The sequence below is a fragment of the Paramormyrops kingsleyae genome, chromosome 6 (genome assembly GCF_048594095.1).
Source record: "Paramormyrops kingsleyae isolate MSU_618 chromosome 6, PKINGS_0.4, whole genome shotgun sequence".
In the NCBI taxonomy this organism is placed as follows: Eukaryota; Metazoa; Chordata; class Actinopteri; order Osteoglossiformes; family Mormyridae; genus Paramormyrops; species Paramormyrops kingsleyae.
Genome location: NC_132802.1, coordinates 27,723,038 through 27,744,633, shown reverse-complemented (window position 1 = coordinate 27,744,633; position 21,596 = coordinate 27,723,038). Strand labels below are relative to the sequence as shown.

Sequence of the window (21,596 nt, the reverse complement as noted above, 5' to 3'; positions counted from 1 at the left end):
CCCCTGACGAAGGACACGAAGGGGACAACAGCAGGGGAATGGCAGCAACAATCCTATGCTGGAGCTGCCCAAGCAGGTAGGTAAGCTGCACGATCTGGGAGAGAGCATCCTGCAGCTGGCGCTGGGTGTCCACAGGACCCATGGTGTTCAGCAAGGTTTTCTGTTATGAGGAGAAACTTGGGAATCTAGAATGTGGTACATGGGGCTTTATTTCAGGAAAAGGGTAAAGGGGACTGGAGCCAACAAGCAAGTTTGGAGTCAGGGTCATGGAGCAGAAGTGGGAATGCAGAGTGTTGGAGGGGAACAGGATTGGGACAGGGCCGGAACAGGCAAGGTAGCTCAGTGCTAAACAAAAAGGAGAACGCTCAATAAGTTTCATAAGAATCAACAATAACTGGCACTGAATGCGAGGTGGAACAGGGGTGAATAGAGAGCGGAGCAGGAGTCTCCACTCTGGCAGGTCTACAGTAATGCTGCTTTCTTCTCATGGGGGGCTACTATGGAATTATATTTGTGCCACTATTTTCAGTGAGCAGGTTTACATTTTGACTGAAAAAACTCAAAGTATATAATTTATGGCTTCTATTTTCTAAATTGTAATTTAACAGCAAATCAAGACTTTGGTTCTCTCTATTTCATGCTTTATTCTCAGCTTTACAGCTTTTCATGCATGTGATGCACCAGAGGACCAGAATGTGTAATAATGTGAAAACATTGCAAACCAACACAGATCAGGGCAGGTAAAATCTTCCTCCCTGGTCATAGCCATGCCCATATGTTTTATTCAGTGCTTAGAAATCCCATATAAGGTGAACCAGGTCATGGTTAACCCTCACAACCCTTACCGGGCAATTTCCCGGCCACAAAAACACAAACAAATAAACATTCCATTGATTTTCTTTATTTTACTCTGGTATATTTTTTTTGGTTCCAGGAATGTTAAAATGTTAACATCACCTAGAATACTGGAATAGTGGAGTGTCAGTGAGGTAAAGCCTTAATACAGAAAGTATATCACCCACTGTATCCCACATGATACTCATTAAAAGTAAGAAACACAAAAGTAAGAAACACAAACTTTCATGTTATATGCTTTGTAGAAATAAAAAACCCCTACATTTGAACAGTATTTTGGAATGTGCTCTTTTATGATGCCAAGATACAAAAAAGGATCCATATATAATTCAGATTTTCCTGATTATCTCATACACATACAGTCATAAAAAACAGTGTAAGTTCTAAGTATAAAAATGTTAATATCAAATTACCAATAATTACCAAAAAAACAGCAGTTCCAGTGGCTATTTTAATAACCATATTTAATCCATTGTGCTTTTATTAAAAATGATGTGACTAATCACAATCAGTAGATTATCAATGGACATGGATGGTATTAGACAGAAATCCAGATCCTTCATCCTGTTCTTAGGAAGCTGGATCTAGCTACATATTTCAAAATCAAGGACACTATCAAACACTCATAAAGGACTAGCCTACATATATTTTTCACATTGTTTCCTCCATGTAAAGTGAATGTAAGCTTTCCTTTGTGTGCATATGACAGAATACAGCCTGGAGTTTAAACACCATAGTAAGTGCAGCAGTTTGTGAGGTTTGACATCAGCAACATGTAATTGTGACACCCAGTATACATCCTTTACATCAAAACTGTATACTAAATTGAAGAACAAAAGAAACAAAAAAATGCAGTCGGAGTATTACTTTGTCTCTTCTTTTACCTTATATGCAGCATTCACTCGAAGCAGGCACATCCAATACATTTAATTTCAAAACTGACAACAGCTGCATATAAGTGCAAGAGGACATACTCTAGGGGTGGTGATTTTAAAAGGGCCAAAACCTTAAACCAGTTAAGCAATTATGGTCAGAAAGAACAAGGATGAATGCACTCTTCACTCAAACAGAGGTTTACTCTTATATTGTCAAAATTCCATGAGTAAAAAAATTATGTTCAGTAAGTTTTAAAAATCTGATCCGATCGAATCTCTTTAAGCTTCTGGAAGCGGTACTAACAATGGCTTAGAGACAGAGAGACGGGACCTGTTCACACCCATAAGAATTTGTTATATTGAGGGGAATTTAGCTTCAGTAGTACTGTACATACATCAGTTGCTGTTTGTTTGGATGGTGCTTAATCATTATTTACTCTGATGGAGGTCACTGTCTGTGATTATCTGGATTTAGTAATCTGTTCACACAGATGGATGTTTAGTCATGACACCTACGATTTACAGTCATGTTAACATCATTTTAAGTTGACAAGAGGGACAGAAATCCAGCCCCCCTACCCACAAATAGCTTAAGGGGCACATAGGGGACTGAACTCAGATGCCACAGTAGGACGCAACTTCTGTGGAGTCCACAGGACAGACCCTTACAACATAGTCCGTGGTGCAGAGCTTATGGCTTCTGGGTAATTTTCGAGGGCAACAGTACAATATGTTGCACCCTCTGTTTATATAACAAACTTTATAACATGAAGCCCATGTGACCAAAAACATGTCTCTTTGCTAAAGGTGACAAACAGGCAAGCACTTGTTCATTCAGCTGCCTGGATACTTATTGTTTCAACTCATTGATTCATGTTCTTCTGTTCCCACCAAATACAGTGGCATGCAAAAGTTTGGGCACCCTTACATAAAATGTATGTTACTGTGAATAGGTAAGTGAGCACAAGATGAACTGATCTCCAAAAGGTATAAAGTTAAAGATTACATTTTTATTTCAGTCTTTCACAGGTACAAAATACCAAAACAATGAAAAGGGCTTGAAGCAAAAATTTGGACACCCAAAGATATCTGAGCTTTCAAAGAACATTTACAAAGTTCCCAGACCTTCACTAGCTGGTTAGGACTATGGCTTGTTCACAGTCATCATTAGGAAACCCCAGGTGATGCAAATTGTAAATCTGTATAAATTCTCTGACTCCTTAAACCTTGTCCCAACAATCAGAGGCCATGGGCTCCTCTAAGCAGCTGCCTATCACCCCGAAAAATGAAATAAAATAATTGATGCTCAAAAAGCAGGAGACAGCTACAGTACAAGAAGATAGCAGAGCATTTCCAGGTATCTGTTTCCTCAGTTCATAATGTTATTAAGAAATGGCAGTTAGCAGGAATGGTGGAGGTCAAGTTGAGGTATGGAAGACCAAGAAAACTTTCTGAAAGAACTGCTAGTTGGATTCCTAGAAAGGCAAATGAAAAGCCCCATTTGACTGCAAAAGACCTCCATGAAGATTTAGCAGATACTGGAGTAGTGCTGCATTGTTCTACTGTACAGTGACATCTGAACAAACATGACCTTCATTGTAGAGTCAGCAGAAGAAAACCTTTCCTGCATCCTAACCACAAAATTCAGGGTATCTGAAGTTTGCAAAGGAACATATAAACAAACTTTGGAAACAGGTCCTGTGGACTGAGTAAGAATATAACTTTCTGGCCACAATGTGCAAAGTTATGTGTAGAGGAGAAGGGAGTCGAATTACAGGGAAAGAACAACTGTCCAAGTACTAAGCATGGGGATGGATCGATCGTGCTTTGGGCTTGTGTTGCAGCCAGTGGCTCAAGGAACATGTCATTGGTAGAGGGAAGAATGGATTTGAGTAAATACCAGCAAATTCTGGCAGCAAACATCACACCATCTGTAAAAAAGTTAAAGTTAAAAAGAGGACGTGTCCTACAACAAGATAATGATCCGAAACAAACCTCAAAATCTACTATGAAATACCAAAAGAGGCACAAGTTGAAGGTTCTCTCACAGTCCCCCAACCTAAACATCACTGAAAATCTATGGATAGATCTCAAAAGAGCAGTGCATGCAAGGCGGCCCAAGAATCTTGCAGAATTTGAAGCCTTTTGCAAGGAAGAATGGGTGAAAATCCCCCAAGTTAGAACTGAAAGACTCTTTGCTGGCTACAAAAATCATTCACAAGCTGTGATACCTGCCAAAGTGGGTACTGACCATGTCGGTGCCAAAACCTTTGCTTCAGGCCCTCTCATTTTTTTGTTATTTTGTACTTATGAATGATGGAAATGAAAATGTAACCTTGCTTGAAATATTATAGAAATATGTTATCTTTCACTTTATGCCATTGGGTGATCAGTTCATGTTCTGCCCACTTAACTGTTCACAGTAACAGGCATTTTAAGCAATGGTGCCAAAACCTTTGCATGCCACTCTGTAAAGCAGAATAACTTGCTGTGTTTTTAAGATATGCAACAATTAAGTCATCGTTAAAAATAAAAGTTAAATAAACCAGTGTTTCTGCATCCTAAATCTGTGTAACTGTCGATAGAGCCAGTAGGGGGCGCATGAGGCTAGCTGGTAGAGGACACAACGAGGTCCAGCTCTTTGGCGCCCTCCTGAGTGCTGGTCAGGCAACAGCTGCCTGTCAGCTCCGGGAAATGGCTGGCTCTGCCAGGGGGGCCAGGGGAGGCTGGTGACTGGGCCAGGTCAGGTTTCTTTGGGGGAATTGGGGGAGGATGCACCCTCTCCCCCCTAGGAACGGTGGGTGATTTAATCCCAGGAGAAAGGGGGCTGGAGGATTTGGCTGTTGGAGAGAGGCAGGCCAGGCTGCGGTAGTCTGTGCCAAAGGGGGAATTGTTAGGGGTGGGTGGCTTAGTGCTGCCTTGCTGGCTGGTGAATCGCGATAACACCTGGGTGACGGTGTGGCGTGCTAACTGCTTGGCCGTGTGCTCGGCTGTAGTTGGTGAGAGGTCGTGGGGGGATGCCGGCCCACCGGCACTGTGCTCCTGCTCGGCTTGGGCCTGGAACTTGTGACGAGCAGCCTGAAATCGCTGGTTAACGCTCGCCTGGTAGGAGGATTGGTAGCCAGGGCTGAGGGCACCGGCCCCACCTAAACGCTTGGCCAGGACCGGAGAAGAGCAGGGTGAGGAAGTCAGGGAGGAAGAGGCAGTGCTGCTTGGTGACAGGCTGGCATGGGGGTGGATGGGAGAGCGCAGTCCAACCCCGTTCTCCTGGCCATAATCATGGGCTGGCTTCTCTACTGACCCCTCTGCATCCCTCTGAGTGAGATGATGCCCATTTATCTTGGGCAGAGCAGGTGACCTGGGTGCAGGTCTCTCGCCAGGCTCTGTCTGGGTGGTAGTTGCGACGGTGGTGGCCTTGGCGGGCAGCATCGCGGCCATCTTGGCTAGATCTCTCAGCAGTCCTTCTACCTGTGCCTGCAGATCTCTGCAGCGGCCTTCTTCGTGCCGGAAGCGCTCCTGCGCTTGTGTCACCTGCTCCCGCTCTGCCTGCATCTCCGCCTGCAGATCAGCCACCCGCTGACTGTCCTCCTGGGCCTGGGCAGTGGCCTGCTGGCACTCAAGAGCCAGGGCAGAAGACAGCTGCTCGTTCTGGGTCTGACCCTCCTCCAGCTGGCACATCAGCTTCTTCTGCTCCTTCTCCAGGCGCTTCACTTGTCCCTTCTCAAAATCCAGCTGCAGAAATGCACAGACACAAATACACAAAGAAATCATAGTATCATCCATTCACCATTTACAAACTACAATAACTAATGCATGATCTTCTGCTTGAGAATATAAAGGCCTTCATCTTAACTTTAGTTATTTACACATAGATTATAAATAAAAGAATGCTATTTTGAAGGGCAATGCTAGGTACCATTCCAGATCCAAAACCTTTCCCAGGAGCAGTAAAACAAGTCACATGAAGCACAACGCACTTCCCTACTGAAAGAGCCAAAAGACTGCCGTAACTTAGGCTACAAATACAAGGCAGGAGGGGTAGACCCCGGCCACCTGGACACAACCGGTTTCCTGTCAGTACAACAGCCATTTCCTCTGCTGACTCGGGGGTGGGGGGGGCAGTGAGATCCTACTGCGAACACAAGAACATGCTGGAGAACCAAAGGTTCCCTCCATTGTGAAGCTCTGAAAAGAATTATGGCTTGTTGAGTTGGGGGAGGGGGTTAAGAAAGGAAGACACTACACAGGAAGAGAGAACAGGGGCGAGGAAGCATAGCAAATGCAAACACTGAGAGCAGATGCCATTCATCTCCCTTCCAGAGAATTCTATACAAGGCATGACTTTTGCATCCCACTGCAAAACCCAAACAGGGACCTTAGGGTTGGTGGAAAAAATGCTTCTGGCTGGAAAAGATTCTTTCCACACTGTTTCATAGGTTAATTGTCAAGGCTTTCTGTCTCAGTAGATTTAACAAATTAATTTATGTCTTTGATTATTGGTGTTTTCTGAAATGGGGTGGCTCTGATTTCTGGGCTTTATGGATCTGGAACTTCATGCACACTGTGTTTGGTTTCTTTTCATTACTAAATTACGAAAAAGCTGAGCAAATGACCTTTTACAGGGTTGTCAACTTTGGTCAGCTGGCTGGTGTGAGATTTTCAATTCGAGACAAGTCTGCATACTCATTTACATGTAGGTAATAGTTTTATTACCATGTAAATCGTCTGTAGGGTTTGCAAACTACCCCAATGCTTTTGATGTAGCTAATTTCAGGTTTATAATGAAATAATACAGATTTACCATAAGATTTCTTGTGTGAGCGTGAGTGTCAAAAAGTGTGTGTGTCACGCTAGATGCATGAGAGTTGGCAACCCTGCTTTTAGTTCAACTGGTTAAAAGTAAACTGGCCAAATAACCTGCAAAGGGCCTTTTAATGAATAATAAAAGCTCCAAGACCACAGGATTTGAACCAGCAACCTTCTGAGTCCCAAACCACAGAGCCGCCCCATGCCCCCAACAAATTATTATTTTTTTGTTTAATATTTTTTTGGTCAGAGCATAATTCCATATATTATATATTTTATATTATATTTTATTGTTCTGATGTCTTTATAATTAGTGTAAAATGTGGAGAATAGTAGAAATAAACCATTCTATGGGTAGGTGTGTCCACATTTTTGACTGGAATTATATATTAGTAAAGCTGTGTTAATGGCCAGTGGATGCAGTGTGAAAACCCTATCAATATACTATGAATGATCTATGATGATCACCTGAATGTGTAACAGAGGCACTATCAATGCCTAATGATTGCAAAATACAGTGCCTTGCTAAAGTCTTCAGACAAAATCACATTTTTCTAGTTATATGTCACAAAATATATTTAATAATTCTGAATCGTCCATTTGCATTAATATTTAAATCTTTTCATTGTAGCAAACCTTAAATTTAAGGCGCAAAAATTTAACTGAATGGTCAATGCCAGTGTGAAATAACAGTGGCTCACAATAACTGATCACAGGTCTTAAGATAAATGCAGATGTATCAGCGAGGTCCCTCAGTCAGGTAATGAGTCTTAAGGAGTTTTCAAGCAAATCAGAGATCAAGTTATCAGGAAAGAGAGCTTCTGAGCTGGATTAAAAAATAAAAAAACCCACAGTGCCCAAAAATTCTGAGACCAGCTTACTCAATCATCAAGAAATGCAAGAAGCAATAGACAGCACAGATACTGCCTGGATTGGGCCAGTCCTCTAAACTCAGCACCCGGGCAAAAAGGAAACCTGAGAAAAATGCTGCTCTGAGGCCAAACTACAGACTGCAATGAATGCAGTGGGGGAGAATGTGCGTCAGCCATCCATTAGCAGAACACTGCATAAAATCCGCCTGTTTGGCCGGAAGGCCAGTAGGATGCCATCGCTTAAGAAAAAACACTTCAAAGCTTATCTATACTTTGCAACAAAACACCTGAGTGATGCAGCAAGAAAACAGCCAAAGGTGCTGTAGTCAGAGGAAACAAATGCGGAAAGCGTTATGTTTGGCACAGACCCAACGCAGCACATCACCCAGGTAACACCATGCCCAGAGTGAAGCGTGCTGGTGGCAGGATAATGCCATGTGGCTGCTTTTCATCCGCTGGGACTGGAAAGCATGTGAAGACTGAAGGAAGAATTGGCAGTGCAAATTACAGGCACAAAATAAAGGAAAACCTGTTTCTGTTTGCTAAAGATGGCAAATTGGGACAAAATTTCATCTTAAACAGCCACAGCTACCCAAGTCCTGAAAAAGTCTGTCAGCAAGAATGGGAAAAAGTACGCAAAAAAAACCCAAATAATAATAATAATAATAATAATAGCAGATGTACCTAAAAGTCTTAAAGTTGTAATTGATGCCAAAGGTGCTTTGCCAGGAATTCAATTCAAGAATCTACATACTTATGCAAACAGCATATTTTTGTTTTTCTTTATTATATATTTTGTGATGTAAAAGTTATTTGATTTTAATTAATTAATTCGTTTTGTTGTCAAATACAATGAGTCTGATCCCCATGAATGCTTTCTATATGCCAAGTAGCTGCCCCGGTCATGTGACCATACAGGAGAAGTCCAAAAAGCCTACAGTGAAGAAGAGTAGAGGTACTCAGAAACCCCATGAAATACAGAAGGAAAACGCAGTGAAAGCACTTTGTACGAGAACTTCAGCTGGGTAAAACACAAGCAGGCTTACTTCCTGCAGCAGCCGCTCCCGCTCCTTCTCCAGCATGTAAGTGACGTCATCCCCCTGTGCCGTATCCTGTGCGTGACGCTGCTTTTCTTCCTCGAGGTCAGCAATGACCTGCCGTGGACAAAAGGGGGCAGCACCGGCCCATGACCCGCACTGATGCATTAAGCCAGGTGATAACAGGCTCATTTCAGTGTATCCACACAGCATACGCAATCATTCAAGCCACAGCCAGGGCCACGTCCTCGATCTTTAAAATGCATTAGAGAGCAGGGACGCTGCAATCCTAGCCTTGACTTATGTCTGTCTCAAAAGGGCCCCGATTCATTGCTAAAGCACCATTTAGCTCCTAAACAAATTCATTTTATCAGTGATCAAATTTCAATAGCAGATGATGGATCAGTCCTGGCAATGAGAGCACACTCTAGCAACCCCCGACCCAAATTGCCTCTTAGCCCTCCCCTGCTGATGCAGACCCATTATGTGAAGCCAAGCCTCAGAACAATTGCCAGCTGGAGGCGAGGTGGGGAGGTGCTGGGGGGAGAGGGGACAACTGTTTTGGCAGATGCACGGCCCTGTTCATATAAGCTAGATGGTGTAGGGTGGGAACAGGAGGCTTTGAAAGAAAGATAATTGAGCTCACTCCTGTTATTACTGTCATTAAACAACAGCTGGTTTGATTAGAGACACAGATATGTCCCAGAGACTATTATCAGCACAGGCTAATTGCTTTCTTTATTTATAAAAGAGAAACAGAGAAGAGAAATATGCACAAGCAAAGAATTATTATAATGAATAATATATAATGCAAAGACAGTGATTAATGGATACTTTAGCAGAGGCAGTATTCCAGTCAGCACTGTTTTTAACAATGAATTCAATTCAGTTTCAAACCCTTCCTTTAGCGGTTAACAAACTGGGCTTGTAAACATAAGGTTCTAAGTTTATGTTCTATGTTCCGTGAAGAAAAGCCCCTGATGCTGTTGAGCAGCAGTACAACCCCCAGATGGACTGAGAACGTGTGGGATTTGTGGATCTACCTTCCTGTGCCGCTTCTCAGCTGCAACCAACTGGGCCATGGATTTCTGCTGCATCCTCTTGGAGTGGGCCATGACTAGCTGGAGCACGGCCATAGGGCTGGGCTGGAAGGCGGCGGAGTTTGCCGCTGCCCCGGCCCCGGAAACCAATCCCCGGCCTGCCTCAGTGTCACGCTGCAAGGCCAGGAAGGGGTCACTCAGACGGTACCTTCCATAGCGCTCCTGCACGATGGCGTCCCGCTGCTGGGCCTGGAGGATGAGAGGTGGGCAGGATTTTCAGGTCAGAGGTCAGGAAACAGATCTACAGAGCGGTGACAAAGACGTGATTTACATTCCCATCTGATTCACTGCACAGATGTACTCGTTAAAAGCAACTCGCATAACCAACGGAAAAATGTGATGCATTCAGCTCGTTTACATTCACCACTGACACAACAATGTTGGTAGCACTCGCATATATAATAGTAATAGGTACTATTACTGCAATGCAGTACAGCTTCATTTAGAAATAGAGGCAAAATCTTTAGCCACAGAAAATCTGAAAAGCTTGTTCAACAATCAGGGGTAAAAATGATCAAGCTGTGGATGGGAATTCTTGCAGTGAAACTGCTGGAGATGTCCTGGTGATATTCCTCCCCAATTTTTTAAGGAGGACGAGGACTGAGTTTACGACCAGGCCCTGGAATGATGTGTCACCAGGTCATGACCGGCAGTGTGAGACATGACAACCACACCGATGTGTATGAAATTGTTATTAAAGGACAGTTTTGGAAAAGCCCCTTGAAACGGCATGTAACAGCGTAACAGTTAAATGGGAGTTATAAGTCAGATCAGGTACAGAAAGAGAGAGTGGTGTATTATTTTGGAAAATCTAAAGCAGAAGTTACTGATTTCAGAATGATAAGTGAAAACATTCAGCTGTAAACCAGGGTACGCTATGCGCTCGGGCAGAGCTACGGCTTTACATAAATGTACCTGCAAAGTTTCTTCAAAAATGTAATTTAGATTTTTCTTGCCTAATTATTTTTGCAATTCATATGCTGTATCCGCCCTAGTCGTCCATGCACTAAATATTGTGATCTGGACATTATGAGGCAAAGAAGCTGCACCTGCATACTAAAAAATCAGATACTGAAATGGGTGCAGTTACATGCGTGTAATTGTAAACAGCCTGACGGTTGAAGAAATATAGCAGTTGTAAGACAGTTTTAAAAATGTATTAGCTAACTGTATTATTGTTCTATGGAAAATGACTGAGTTTCTGGGGGCAAAAAATTAATAAAATAGGTATATCTACTTGAGGCAGAAAAGAGCCAGAAAGTGGCAAGTTGGGGAAACAGTAACCAGCCTGCTGCACTGAGACTGGTAACTGGAGTAAGGGTGGAAAAACATATCGATTTTATGGTTATTTGGCTTTGACGATTCAATATCAAGTCACAAAGTCCCAAGACAGATCTTGTTAATTTATGCCTTTTCCAAATGAATTTGAAAATATTTTTGCTGAATTTTACCTAACAACCACACTTAATTGTTTATTGTTAATTGTTTTAAATACTGACATTATGTGATGACTCTAGTGCACTATTTTGCTCGTTGGTGAACAAATGATTTTTTTAGCATTGATCTTCATTATTGTTTGAAGTTAATCTACATGATGATTTGTGTCTCAAAGAACTGTTCTAAAAAGAGGTTTTAGCTAAATTACATCGAATCAAAATTGAATGGAAATGAAGCTGAATTGCACTGGGCACTTGTGAATCGAAATCAGATCGAATTGTGAGGTCAGGGCTGATTCCCAGCCCTAAATCAAGAGAGATTATCCAGGCCAGATCAGGACTGCAGCAAAAGGATAGACCTCCTTTCTGAAAGCTGACGCAGGACAGCCACGGAGCCCCAGCTGGCAAAGCACCCTGATATAATGGATAACAACAGGGGCTTTGCCCCACCCCCAAGCAGGGGGCGTGAGCTTGGAAGAGAATGAGCTTAGTTAGCCAAAATAGGTGTAAAAGCCCACTGTACACCTCCTAGTCCCCCCACCCTCACCACGGGGCACGTGCCCTGCATCTCAATGTCCCACATCAAGCTGAGGGCCGTAACAAATACAATCAAGCCAAGAGCCTAAGCAGATGGTCTAGCCTAGTGTGCATATGGGGTGGGAGATATACAAAGTGTGAACATCAAAGTGCAAGAAATGCATCTCAACTTCGCCTTTGGCTCTCATTCAAAACAAAAGTGTAATTAATACCTGCCGCCATCCATTTGCAGCTGGACACAAATGGAGGGGTTATAACGCCAGTCCCATGGTTATTAAAAAGTTTGCCTCCTATATTATCAAAAGTCTGCTGCTGAAGTTCCAAAAAATTCTCGACACACCTGCCCATCTCAAATGGCACGCATGCTACATTCTACAGTATTGACTGTCAGAGGCATCTTGTCGCCGATACACAGGCCGGCCTACAATTCTTTGCATATGAATCCAGTTTGGACTTGAATTTCAATGGCAGCCTCTTCCGTGAAGCAGAGACAAGATAAATTTTCGTGTAAACACAAACGTTACAGGGAAGGTAATTACCAGAAGCATGGACGTGCGGCCTCACACGGGCTATACTCCCCTCTGAGGGTGACTGCAGCCAGTTAGCACTAATACTTCACGAAATCTCCTTCAAAGCTCTGCCCCTTAGAGAACTGCAAATGCACTATTGTTATTCTTCATTTACAATCTATCCATCCATCAGTTTTCTGTACCCGTTGGTCCTATGCAGGGTGGCTGGAGTCTGGATCCTGTTCATTTACAATCATTTCTTATACAACTGCATAGTAAAATATTGTTAATTCAACTAAGAGAGGACATCCCTGTAACAGAATATGCAGTATCCATATTGAATATGCAATGCTTATTAAATACTGAGTGACTATCTACAAACATTATTTCTATAATACTATAGAGTCAATGTATGAACAATTTGCAGTGTTAATTCAAACAAAAACTATGACCACAGTGGTTTTCCATGTTCTGGTACTTCTTTATGCAATTCCAGTTAAGCCTTCTGGACTTACGGGAAACGATTTGTCTCATTCTCACAGTCAGAGAGACCCGTGTCCTGTAAGAGAAAATGAAAGAGAAAGTAACAGCATCCTATGCAGTTTCTGCTGTTATTTCCCTTTCAGGCTGGGCAAAGCACACACAGCAGCAGGTGAACTACTGCCAGCATTGCAGAAGGGGCAAGATGTCCCCAGTACGGCTGAGGGAACGTCTGGTCATGGCAGGAAAAAAAATCCCCCCTATGAAACGCTTTAGTGGCACATATACATCCTTTACATGGAACATCTGTCTATTTTCCATGCAGGGACATACAACAGGTGCAAGGAAGGGGATACCCCAAAATGACAAGGAGAGAACATGCACACATAGGGGCAAGGCAGAGACTCAAACCCTGGTCTCCAGATGTGTGAGGCAAAAGTGCTAACCACTGACCACCACACCATCCACATTATATGGAGCAATAAACTAAAGAAAAACACGGCCTTCCTTAGCAGAAACACAAGATCAACTATAATCTTCCTGAATTACGCAAGTGTAGTCCTTTAAATCACTAGCAAGCAGGTCATCATTATGTGAGTGAAGTTTTACTGTAGTTCCCATGAACCCTGAGCTGGCAGACAATCGGCATGTTTTCACAGCCAAATTCCTCAGACTATGACAGAATGCGTTTTAACATAATTGAAGCTCAGTGAGGCTTGCATAATTTATGTGCGAAGTGAAACGATAAAATGGTAATGCGTAGCTAAGAACAGGGTTCTGCAACTTTGGACCTTTTAGGAAAACAAATTCAAACCAAGATAATTTTTGTTCCATTTTTTTAAATTCGTTTTCTTAATTAATATTTTGATATTATTTTTCAATTTTGTTTCCTTTTCAGTTAAGTTTCATTTTAGTTTTATGAGTTGTAGCCATTTTAATTTGTATTTTTACTGAGCTTCATAATTTACTTTTAATTTTAGTTTTTAAAAAGGAAGAATCCCTCAAATGAAAGCAGCACAAAATGTTGCTATTATTCATAGCAGAAAGCTTTAGTAAGTATTGTAAGTCCTAGACCATAACCATAAAAGTATGTTTTTAATGCTTCTCTCAGTCACATTGTAGCAGGTTCCATCTGTTCAAGGAGCAGACTGTAACTCTAGCAGCATTTTAAAGTCTGGGTCAAGGATCTTACAGAACCATATAAAGGCCGGCACTTCACACAACCCACTTGACATCATTGATTCAATAAACCGTTGACCCAGGGTATTCCCCCTTTTTTATTTCTGAGTGACTGAATTGACCCGAGAGCACCGTAGCTGTAGTTTTAACTATGGCAGTCAAGGTTAACGTTAAGTCATGGTGTGTTACTGAGTCTTTGATTACATTAAGGCATGCGTTATTGTTGATACCCAAATGGGAGAATAATATTAGCAAAGATTTTGAACAGAAACCTATAGCACTCATTCCTGGCTGTAAACAATGTGGCAGCTTTTGTTGTGGTGCCACACAGAATCCCAGAATTCATAGTTAAAATCAAAACATCCAGTTACGTGGAGAAACATTGTTACTTTGTTCATTGTGTGTTTTTTTTTTTTTTAAATAAATTTCTATATAAAATATAAGATCTATAAAATCTTTTTTTTCTGGTATTGCAACAAGACTATATGCAATTAGTCACAATAAAATATATTGTGGACAGCCCCAGTTTCAACGTTACTTCCTACTGTGCTCCTGTTCATTCTTTCATGGTGCCGAGTTAAATTAGTTAGGTGCTTTCCCATAAGCTGTGCCCCACAAACACAAACACTTACAGACATGACACACTTGCTCTAGTAAGGGTTTACATTGTACTTAAAACCGTTCTACACTGTGCTTTCACATATGCAACCAGCTCGCAGCATGACCATATTTAACCTAATCATCTGAATCACAGTTTAATCTTGCAAGGACATCCATAATTTTATCAATTTGAGATGCTAAGCTACGTTCATCATCAGTTATTTCGAGAAGGGACATCTAATAATGCTAATCCGGGCAGGACAGCCTATACGCAGGCTTTTAAATTCAAAAACAGAAGTAAAAAATTGAAACCACAAATTTTTTTTTTTTTTTCCTGTTTTGTAGTTTTTTGGTTTATAACAGTTCAGTTTTTGTGCCCATGCTTTCAGTTTTGCTTTAATTTTGATTAATGAAATGCTTAAGTTACTTATTGCTTTAGTTACAGTATTTGTTAATTCAAATTACGGAAGTGCAATGGCCACCAGGGAAAGAGCTGGTGTCCAAGCCTCTGACAAAATGTGCTGATGTTATAGCCTTGCTTAAGGGTTTAGCAGTGATGATTACCATGGGATTTGACCTTGCAACCTTTTACTCACAGGTTAAAGCCCTCAGTGCTAAACATACTTTTTCCAGCTTGAGTCTGGCAAAGCATTATTAAAACTGGACTGGCTCCAGGCCCTGTGGTTCATGAATTAACTCAAATCTCTACCTTCTCCCCTCTGATGCTGTGAGCCTTCTACTTTTCAGTAAGAAAAACAAAACAGAAGCAATTCTCATGAGTTTGAGAAGATTGAGGAAACAGTCCAGGAATGTAGACCACGTTTGGCCCCATTTACCAAGAGGAATTATGATCATTGTCAACCCAGAGAGTTTAGCGACCAGTACACTTAGAATCACAGTGTCTGTTTAATAAAGGACTTGCATACAAACCTCTCCCTGGATCATTGTGTGCACTATAAATTGTGTCATGGGTATTGTAGTAATACTGTATCAGGTTATATGGAGCACTGTAGTCCAGTTTTAGAGAAATGGCAAATAATTAACATCATGCAATAACTTCTGAGTAGAGTTTCCTGACCACTAATAACTGCAGTCCCGTAAAGAAACCAAATATACTTCAGAAATAAAACTGAACACAAATGTCAAACAGCCAAATTTGCCATTCATATAAACAAAAGTGGAAATTTCAGGTCCGGAAATTTAAAATCCAGAGCAAGATTTGTTTCAACCTACCATTTGAATACTCTGTGATTATGACTCTTTATACTCAACTGGTTGGTCGACAAAAAAATCTTGCTTTGGATTTGTAATTTCTGGATCTGAACAATCCAATTCTGCATATACTGCAAATGCAGATAAATCCCATGTATATCTGCAAATAAAATGACTTTGAACCTGCAGTGCCATTTCACGCTCTTAGTTTTCCATACATGCAACTGAATCCAATCTCATAACCAATCCATCCACAAAACTGTTAAATAATTAATTGATTCTACATATTAAAAATACTCTGCACTCAGCATAAAATCTGTTAGCGTTGTAGCTTTACAGAAACACTGAAAGCCTTCCATTTGTCCCTGCCCCATTTATCCCTGCAAGGAACAAAGAGGTCTGTCCTTTCAGAGCTTTAGTAATGAGGATTACCCATTACTGTGAGATTTTCCCAAGTTCCCCCTCAATTGCCTTATAATTTTATATTAGGCACATTAATTTCTGCTGGAGCTCATTTCCAGCTTCTTATCTGTGTTCAGTTTCAGATTTGGGAATCATACCACCACTCCCTGAAATCACACGGCATTCAAATAAGGCAGACAGCAATTTAATACATCCAAGCCACACAAAAATGACTGAAAGTATTGTTTTAACCACATATTCAATAACCACATTCCACTTAGGGAAAATGCTTAGTAATAAGCTGTGAGGTTAAATGGAAGGATCAGCCATTCTCTGTCTATTGCTGATGGCCTTCTTCGGCATATTGCAGGTGTGACAGCTTGAATGGATTTCCAAAAACAGCACCCCTCCCCCCCAAAATAGACCAGATGAGGCCCCCTGGTTTTAATCTTCTTTCTACTAAGGCATCTGAGATTGTGAACAATGGTCAAATGAGCAAGATCTCTAAAAAGTGCATTCCTTTCCCTGCCTAACCCATTCCCTGCACCTCCATAGCATTGCAAATTTTATTTTGAAGACTTATATCATATCTTTCCATTTCTCTTTTGTAATTATTTCTATATATTTCATTTCTACCAATGCCAGGGATAAAAAAAGACAACTAGAATAAAAAACTGACTGACTCAATATCATAGCTTTATACAACATCCCTCCTGGTTTGAAGGGAGTGGAAGTTGTTTATTGACATGATTAAAACCTCATGTCCTTTTCAGTGAGAATTCTTACAAAATCACGTTATTTTCACGAGGATGCTGTTCTCACTCCTGTATCTATGAAGCAAAGCCGTTACAGAACAAATAAGTTTTAAATCTACTTGAGGCCACCTGCTATAACCTTGAAGAAAATAAAATGCTGCTCAGTCTGCTCGGGTGAACGGCTTTTCTGTCCAACCTGCTCCATCTCCGGCTTCAGGAATATTTTACACCTGGGGGCAGGGTGTGGTTCAGCAGCCAATCCAAAGCAACCTCACGTTCACCACTTCAACGCAGACACACCCTCTGCATGCTGCACCAAAGCAGCCTACCAAATGGTTGGGGGGAAAAGCTTGTGTTGGCTGATCCTATAAGCCCTACAGTTCTAGAAGAAGTTTCAGACCATGGCCAGATGTGGCCAGCATTCAGTTACATCATATCCGTATGCCATGCTTCTTACATCGGGTTTTAGGAATGCTGAGAATGTGGGGCGGGGCTAACTGCTCATGAATGTCGTTTATTGTATAACTGCAAGTAATACAATTAAACCAAGCAAGATATTAACCAAGACAAGTAACAAGGCTGTTTTCAGCTTTCGGTCTAAGACGTGTACAAGTGCACATGACCGTCTGCCAGCAGGACCATCCCACTTGTCATATTTCTCCAGCTGCAGACATGGCACCAAAATCTGCGATCTTGGGTGGGGGGCTCATTTGTTTTCCCTTCCCCCTGCTTCCCGGTCGCCGTGCTTCTCAAGGCCTTCCTTATCTCTGCCAGGGGGTCGCTTCCGCTGAATGGGCCGAGGCCCCGTACCGGAGGTGGACTTCAGACCCTGGTTTCCTGCCACTCCTGCGGCTGAGGAGCCCAGTCTGCTGAACACGTCGCTCTGGCTCCGTCACCATGGCGTGCAATAAAACTGGATACAAAAGGGAGCGCCTGGTTCACCCAGAGATAAGAGACTTCAAGCGACGACAGATTGAGAAACAATGATCTTATTCATTATTGCAAGGGTAAAATAAATATGGCCTAAGGATGGAGAAATCTTTAGCTTCAGTCCCAACCATTTGAACTGGCACTAGATCTATTGCAGAAAATCTAGAATAAATGGATCACCGAAGGCCATTATTCTTCCTGTCCAGAAATGGCATTTATTAAATGGCCGGCAGCAGGAGGACAATCTGATGCAACATTCATCTAAGGCTTGGCTCCCTAACTTGTGTCATAAAAATTGACAGGGAAACTGAAAAACACCCCCTGTCTGGAGAGAGTAAAGGGCTGTCCAGACTGTTCAGGGCAGGTCTTACATTGCTGGTATTTTTAGAGGCGGGAGACGGTTTAATGACGGAACGCCACCCTCCCGTCAGCCATTCAGACACACCGTGCGTGTGCAGGCACGTCTGTCTTGAGTCACAACTCTGCCATCCTCACAAACACACCCCCACACACACCCACACCTGTGTCCTGTCACACCTAGAAGCACAGCTTTGGAGAAGATTTATTCTTCTGTGAGAGTGAGATCTTTTTTGTGTGCTATGCCAAACACCTGAAGTCAATCTGCTACAAGGGCTATAGCTCTTCATTTATAAATACAGGCCCTCATTGGTGGATGTCACAATGATGTAATAACTTTCTGCTGTTCTTCTCATTGTAGAACACGTGTCATACATCACCTGATACCTGATATTTGAGGTAAAATTCCTGAATGAAGAAGTCAGAATAGCCAACGTACAACATGTCACAACTAGGATGCATAACTCTTAAGCTTACTGTGATTAAATTACATCTTTTATTCATTGGACTTTTCTAACTTTTTTAAACCAAGGAACCCTAAATGAAACCAAACAAGAACTAGTGACCGCCAGCCACTAAAGCATGAAACATAAGTACTTGATCCTTGCTGTCCTAGTTGATGATAACTTACAGTTATGTTCTGTTCTCTCCTACCCATCTATACAGCTGCATATTTCACAGATGACACTCAGATATAGTATCCTCCTTAAGGGTACAATAATGGCAGCATTCTGGTCACGAATCAAGTCACCTAACTCAGACAGCAGGTGTCTTCCCCTGTGAATACCTGGAATACAGCTAAAAATGACTGCAACAATGGAGCAAACACACATCAGCACATTGTTTTTTCACCAGAAAAGCCTCTGGTCATTTAAAGGCATAAACACAGTCTCACACACATCCCTCCAGGTTTAGAAATGCCCTTTTTGCCCCTGGGAAAATCTGTCCAGAAACAGAGACCCTTATTTGGAGTTTGTGGCAGTTCTCATCCAATCGCATGTACTCTCCGTGGAGCTGAGCTAGATCTGATATCCGAGGAGAAGCTGAATGCTGGACAAGCAGTATGGCATTAATGGTCATACTTTTAAAAATATACAACAAAACACATATTTCAAATATTCTTTGTCTCTCACAATGACGAAAGGAAAAGAAATACTCTGCATGCTTAAGTGTTGCCCCCGATTTATTTAAAGAGAAAAAACAGGCACATGACCAAACACCGTGAAACCATTTATTAATGACATTTTCCCAAAAAATTCCCTATTTTGCACTAAAAAGTTATTTTCTATTGTGATATCAACAATGTTTAAGACCCCTGTTCAAATATGCTGGAATTGCAAACTGTCTTTGGTGTCATTAAAAATATTTTTAAGAGAATGTGATCCTCTTAAGTAACAATGATAATAATCATTAAAAGTTGCAACTGCTGGATTATGTCTATTAAAATATTTCAAGCAATGAACATTTACCAGACTTGCCAACTAAACCACATGTCCAGTGATAGTCTTGCTTCAGATATTAAAATATACTTTCCATCTTCATAAGCCGTATTGCAAGGGTGCGAAACAAGCCGTAGTCCAGATGGACATGTCAGGAACATTCTCCAAAGCAATAACATTCATGCTCATGTATTTATTTAGCAGAGACTTTTATCTGAAGTGATGTCTCCCTTCATCATAACAGGAGATCTGAGTGTGCTCTGGTAATAGCAGGGATTTAGGAACAAACAGAAAAACACAAAAACTCTGCTCCGTATAAATAAACCCACGCATACATATGTATACATACATTATTCATTCCTGCAATGTTAAATAAAAAACAGCAGAGGTACCTTAATTATCCCCATGGTGAAATGGTGCAGTTTTTGCATATCCCATCTTACAATGCATGAAACATATATATATATATATATATATATATATATATATACACACACACACACACACACACACACACAGACATGAGTCTGGGGGGCACAGTGCAGGGTCAGCCAGTATCCACTCCCTCCCGATCAGCTGAGGTTAAAGGCCAGACAAAGACATGATTACCCTGCTAGCTTCAGGAATCAAACCAATGATCTTCCAGACAGGGACACTGATCCCAAACCGGCTGAGCAACATACTGCCAGACACCCCTGCGAGGTATTTGGCCCTTCCTTTATCTAAAAATCCTCATCCCTATAAGCATAATAGTGAGCCTCAGTAGCTTGCAATGGGGCATTTCAACATACAGAAGAATGTGTTCTTGCATTGTGTCAGAAGGTGGTTTTCATTTTTGATAATGTTAACTTCCGTCGTCTTGTGAGGCATGACAACAGCTGACCTTTAGTTCACAGGCACAACCCCGCAGAGAAACCCAGCATCTAATTATACTGCACATGTCACTCCATCTTATCAGGTAGAGCACACACACAGGTTAATTCATCTATGGCACCGCAGGGCGAATCTTCATAGGTCATCTTACTTTGGAGTAGCTACATCTGGCACACATGTCAGTTTCCACCTGCTGTATATTGTAAATTCCCCACAAGGTAGCAAACTATCCTAATGAGACCCACACCTGCTTTTCATTATATAGCCTAGATACATGAGGATTAAGAGTCTGGATAGTTAGCCTCTGCCAAAACACACTAGAGCACTAAGCACATGCAGGAATAGGAGTGAACACATAATCACAGACGAAAGGCCAGTTATGAGATCCTCTAAGGAGCATGATGCATGATTGCATTGAACAGTATGTACATCGTGCTCTAAGCTTCTTTTGCCATCTCATGATTGTTGAAAATTTGCCTAGCAAAGAAGGCACAGGTATGGATAGATGGGGAAAACCATTGGAATATGCAGAGAAACACGCAGCAAAAAAGACTCTTTCCCAGATTAAATGTTGTCGCTCTTCCTAGGCTACAATGACTATTCTTATTGCTTCTCCTCTAAAGCGATGGGCAATCATGTCTGGTGTCATAATCTGGACTGCATCAGCACCGGCCCCCTGGAATTCTAATGATTCAACAAGAAGTATTTGTACCTCTCTGTATATAAAAAGGGCATTTGTTTAGGTTCAGCTCCCATATTTCCCTGCTTCCATTTCCTACTTTCCTTTAAATAAACAGGTCAGGAAGAATGAGACAGAGTCCAAAAATAAAGCATACAATTTTAGAAAGATAAAGCCAGACCCCTCACTCCTACAAAAAAAGCAAAATGAAAAACCTTTCCTTAATATTAAAGAAGTGCATATGGCCAAAGTATGTATTCAGTTCACATACATACACAATGTGTAACAGTGTTCATCGTAACTTAGTAGCATAATTATGGAAAATTTTCCATATTTTTTTTTTCGCTTTTTATAAAATTCTAGTTATTAAATAAAAACAACATAATAATAAATAATAATAATACATTATTGATTAAATCCATCCATCTTCCAGAACTGCTTACTAGTATAAGATCATGGTATCTGATAATATTAGGGCAGGGGTGGCCAGTATTATCTGCAAAGGGCCGCTGCATATGCTGGTTTTTGCTACAGCTCCCTAATTAGATTACTGAATAGAGGACCGATTGGCTGGAGAGTCATCACACCTGGGTTTGAACAGCTGACCTAAAGGTTATCCCAAAAAACTCTACACACCATCAATCCTTTGCGGATAAGACTGGC

The 21,596-nt window shown here is 41.5% G+C and overlaps 1 protein-coding gene across 4 annotated transcripts in view; it reads right to left on the bottom strand.

The window, feature by feature from the left end:
- Positions 1-885: 885 nt before the first annotated feature.
- Positions 886-21,596, bottom strand: part of cttnbp2nlb (CTTNBP2 N-terminal like b) — a 28,417-nt gene continuing 7,706 nt past the window's right edge. For 2 of the 4 annotated variants that reach the window (XM_023825626.2, XM_072712969.1), the window contains 3 exons: positions 9,489-9,734; positions 8,455-8,604; positions 886-5,462 (listed from right to left, as the gene is read on the bottom strand). In XM_023825626.2, the coding sequence (XP_023681394.1) occupies positions 4,338-5,462; positions 8,455-8,604; positions 9,489-9,734 (1,521 nt within the window). In that variant the 3' untranslated portion in view covers positions 886-4,337. Of the gene's footprint in view, positions 5,463-8,454; positions 8,605-9,488; positions 9,735-12,057; positions 12,171-12,542; positions 12,587-21,596 lie in introns of all 4 variants that reach the window. The other 2 variants (XM_072712970.1, XM_023825627.2) reach the window with 2 other exon arrangements.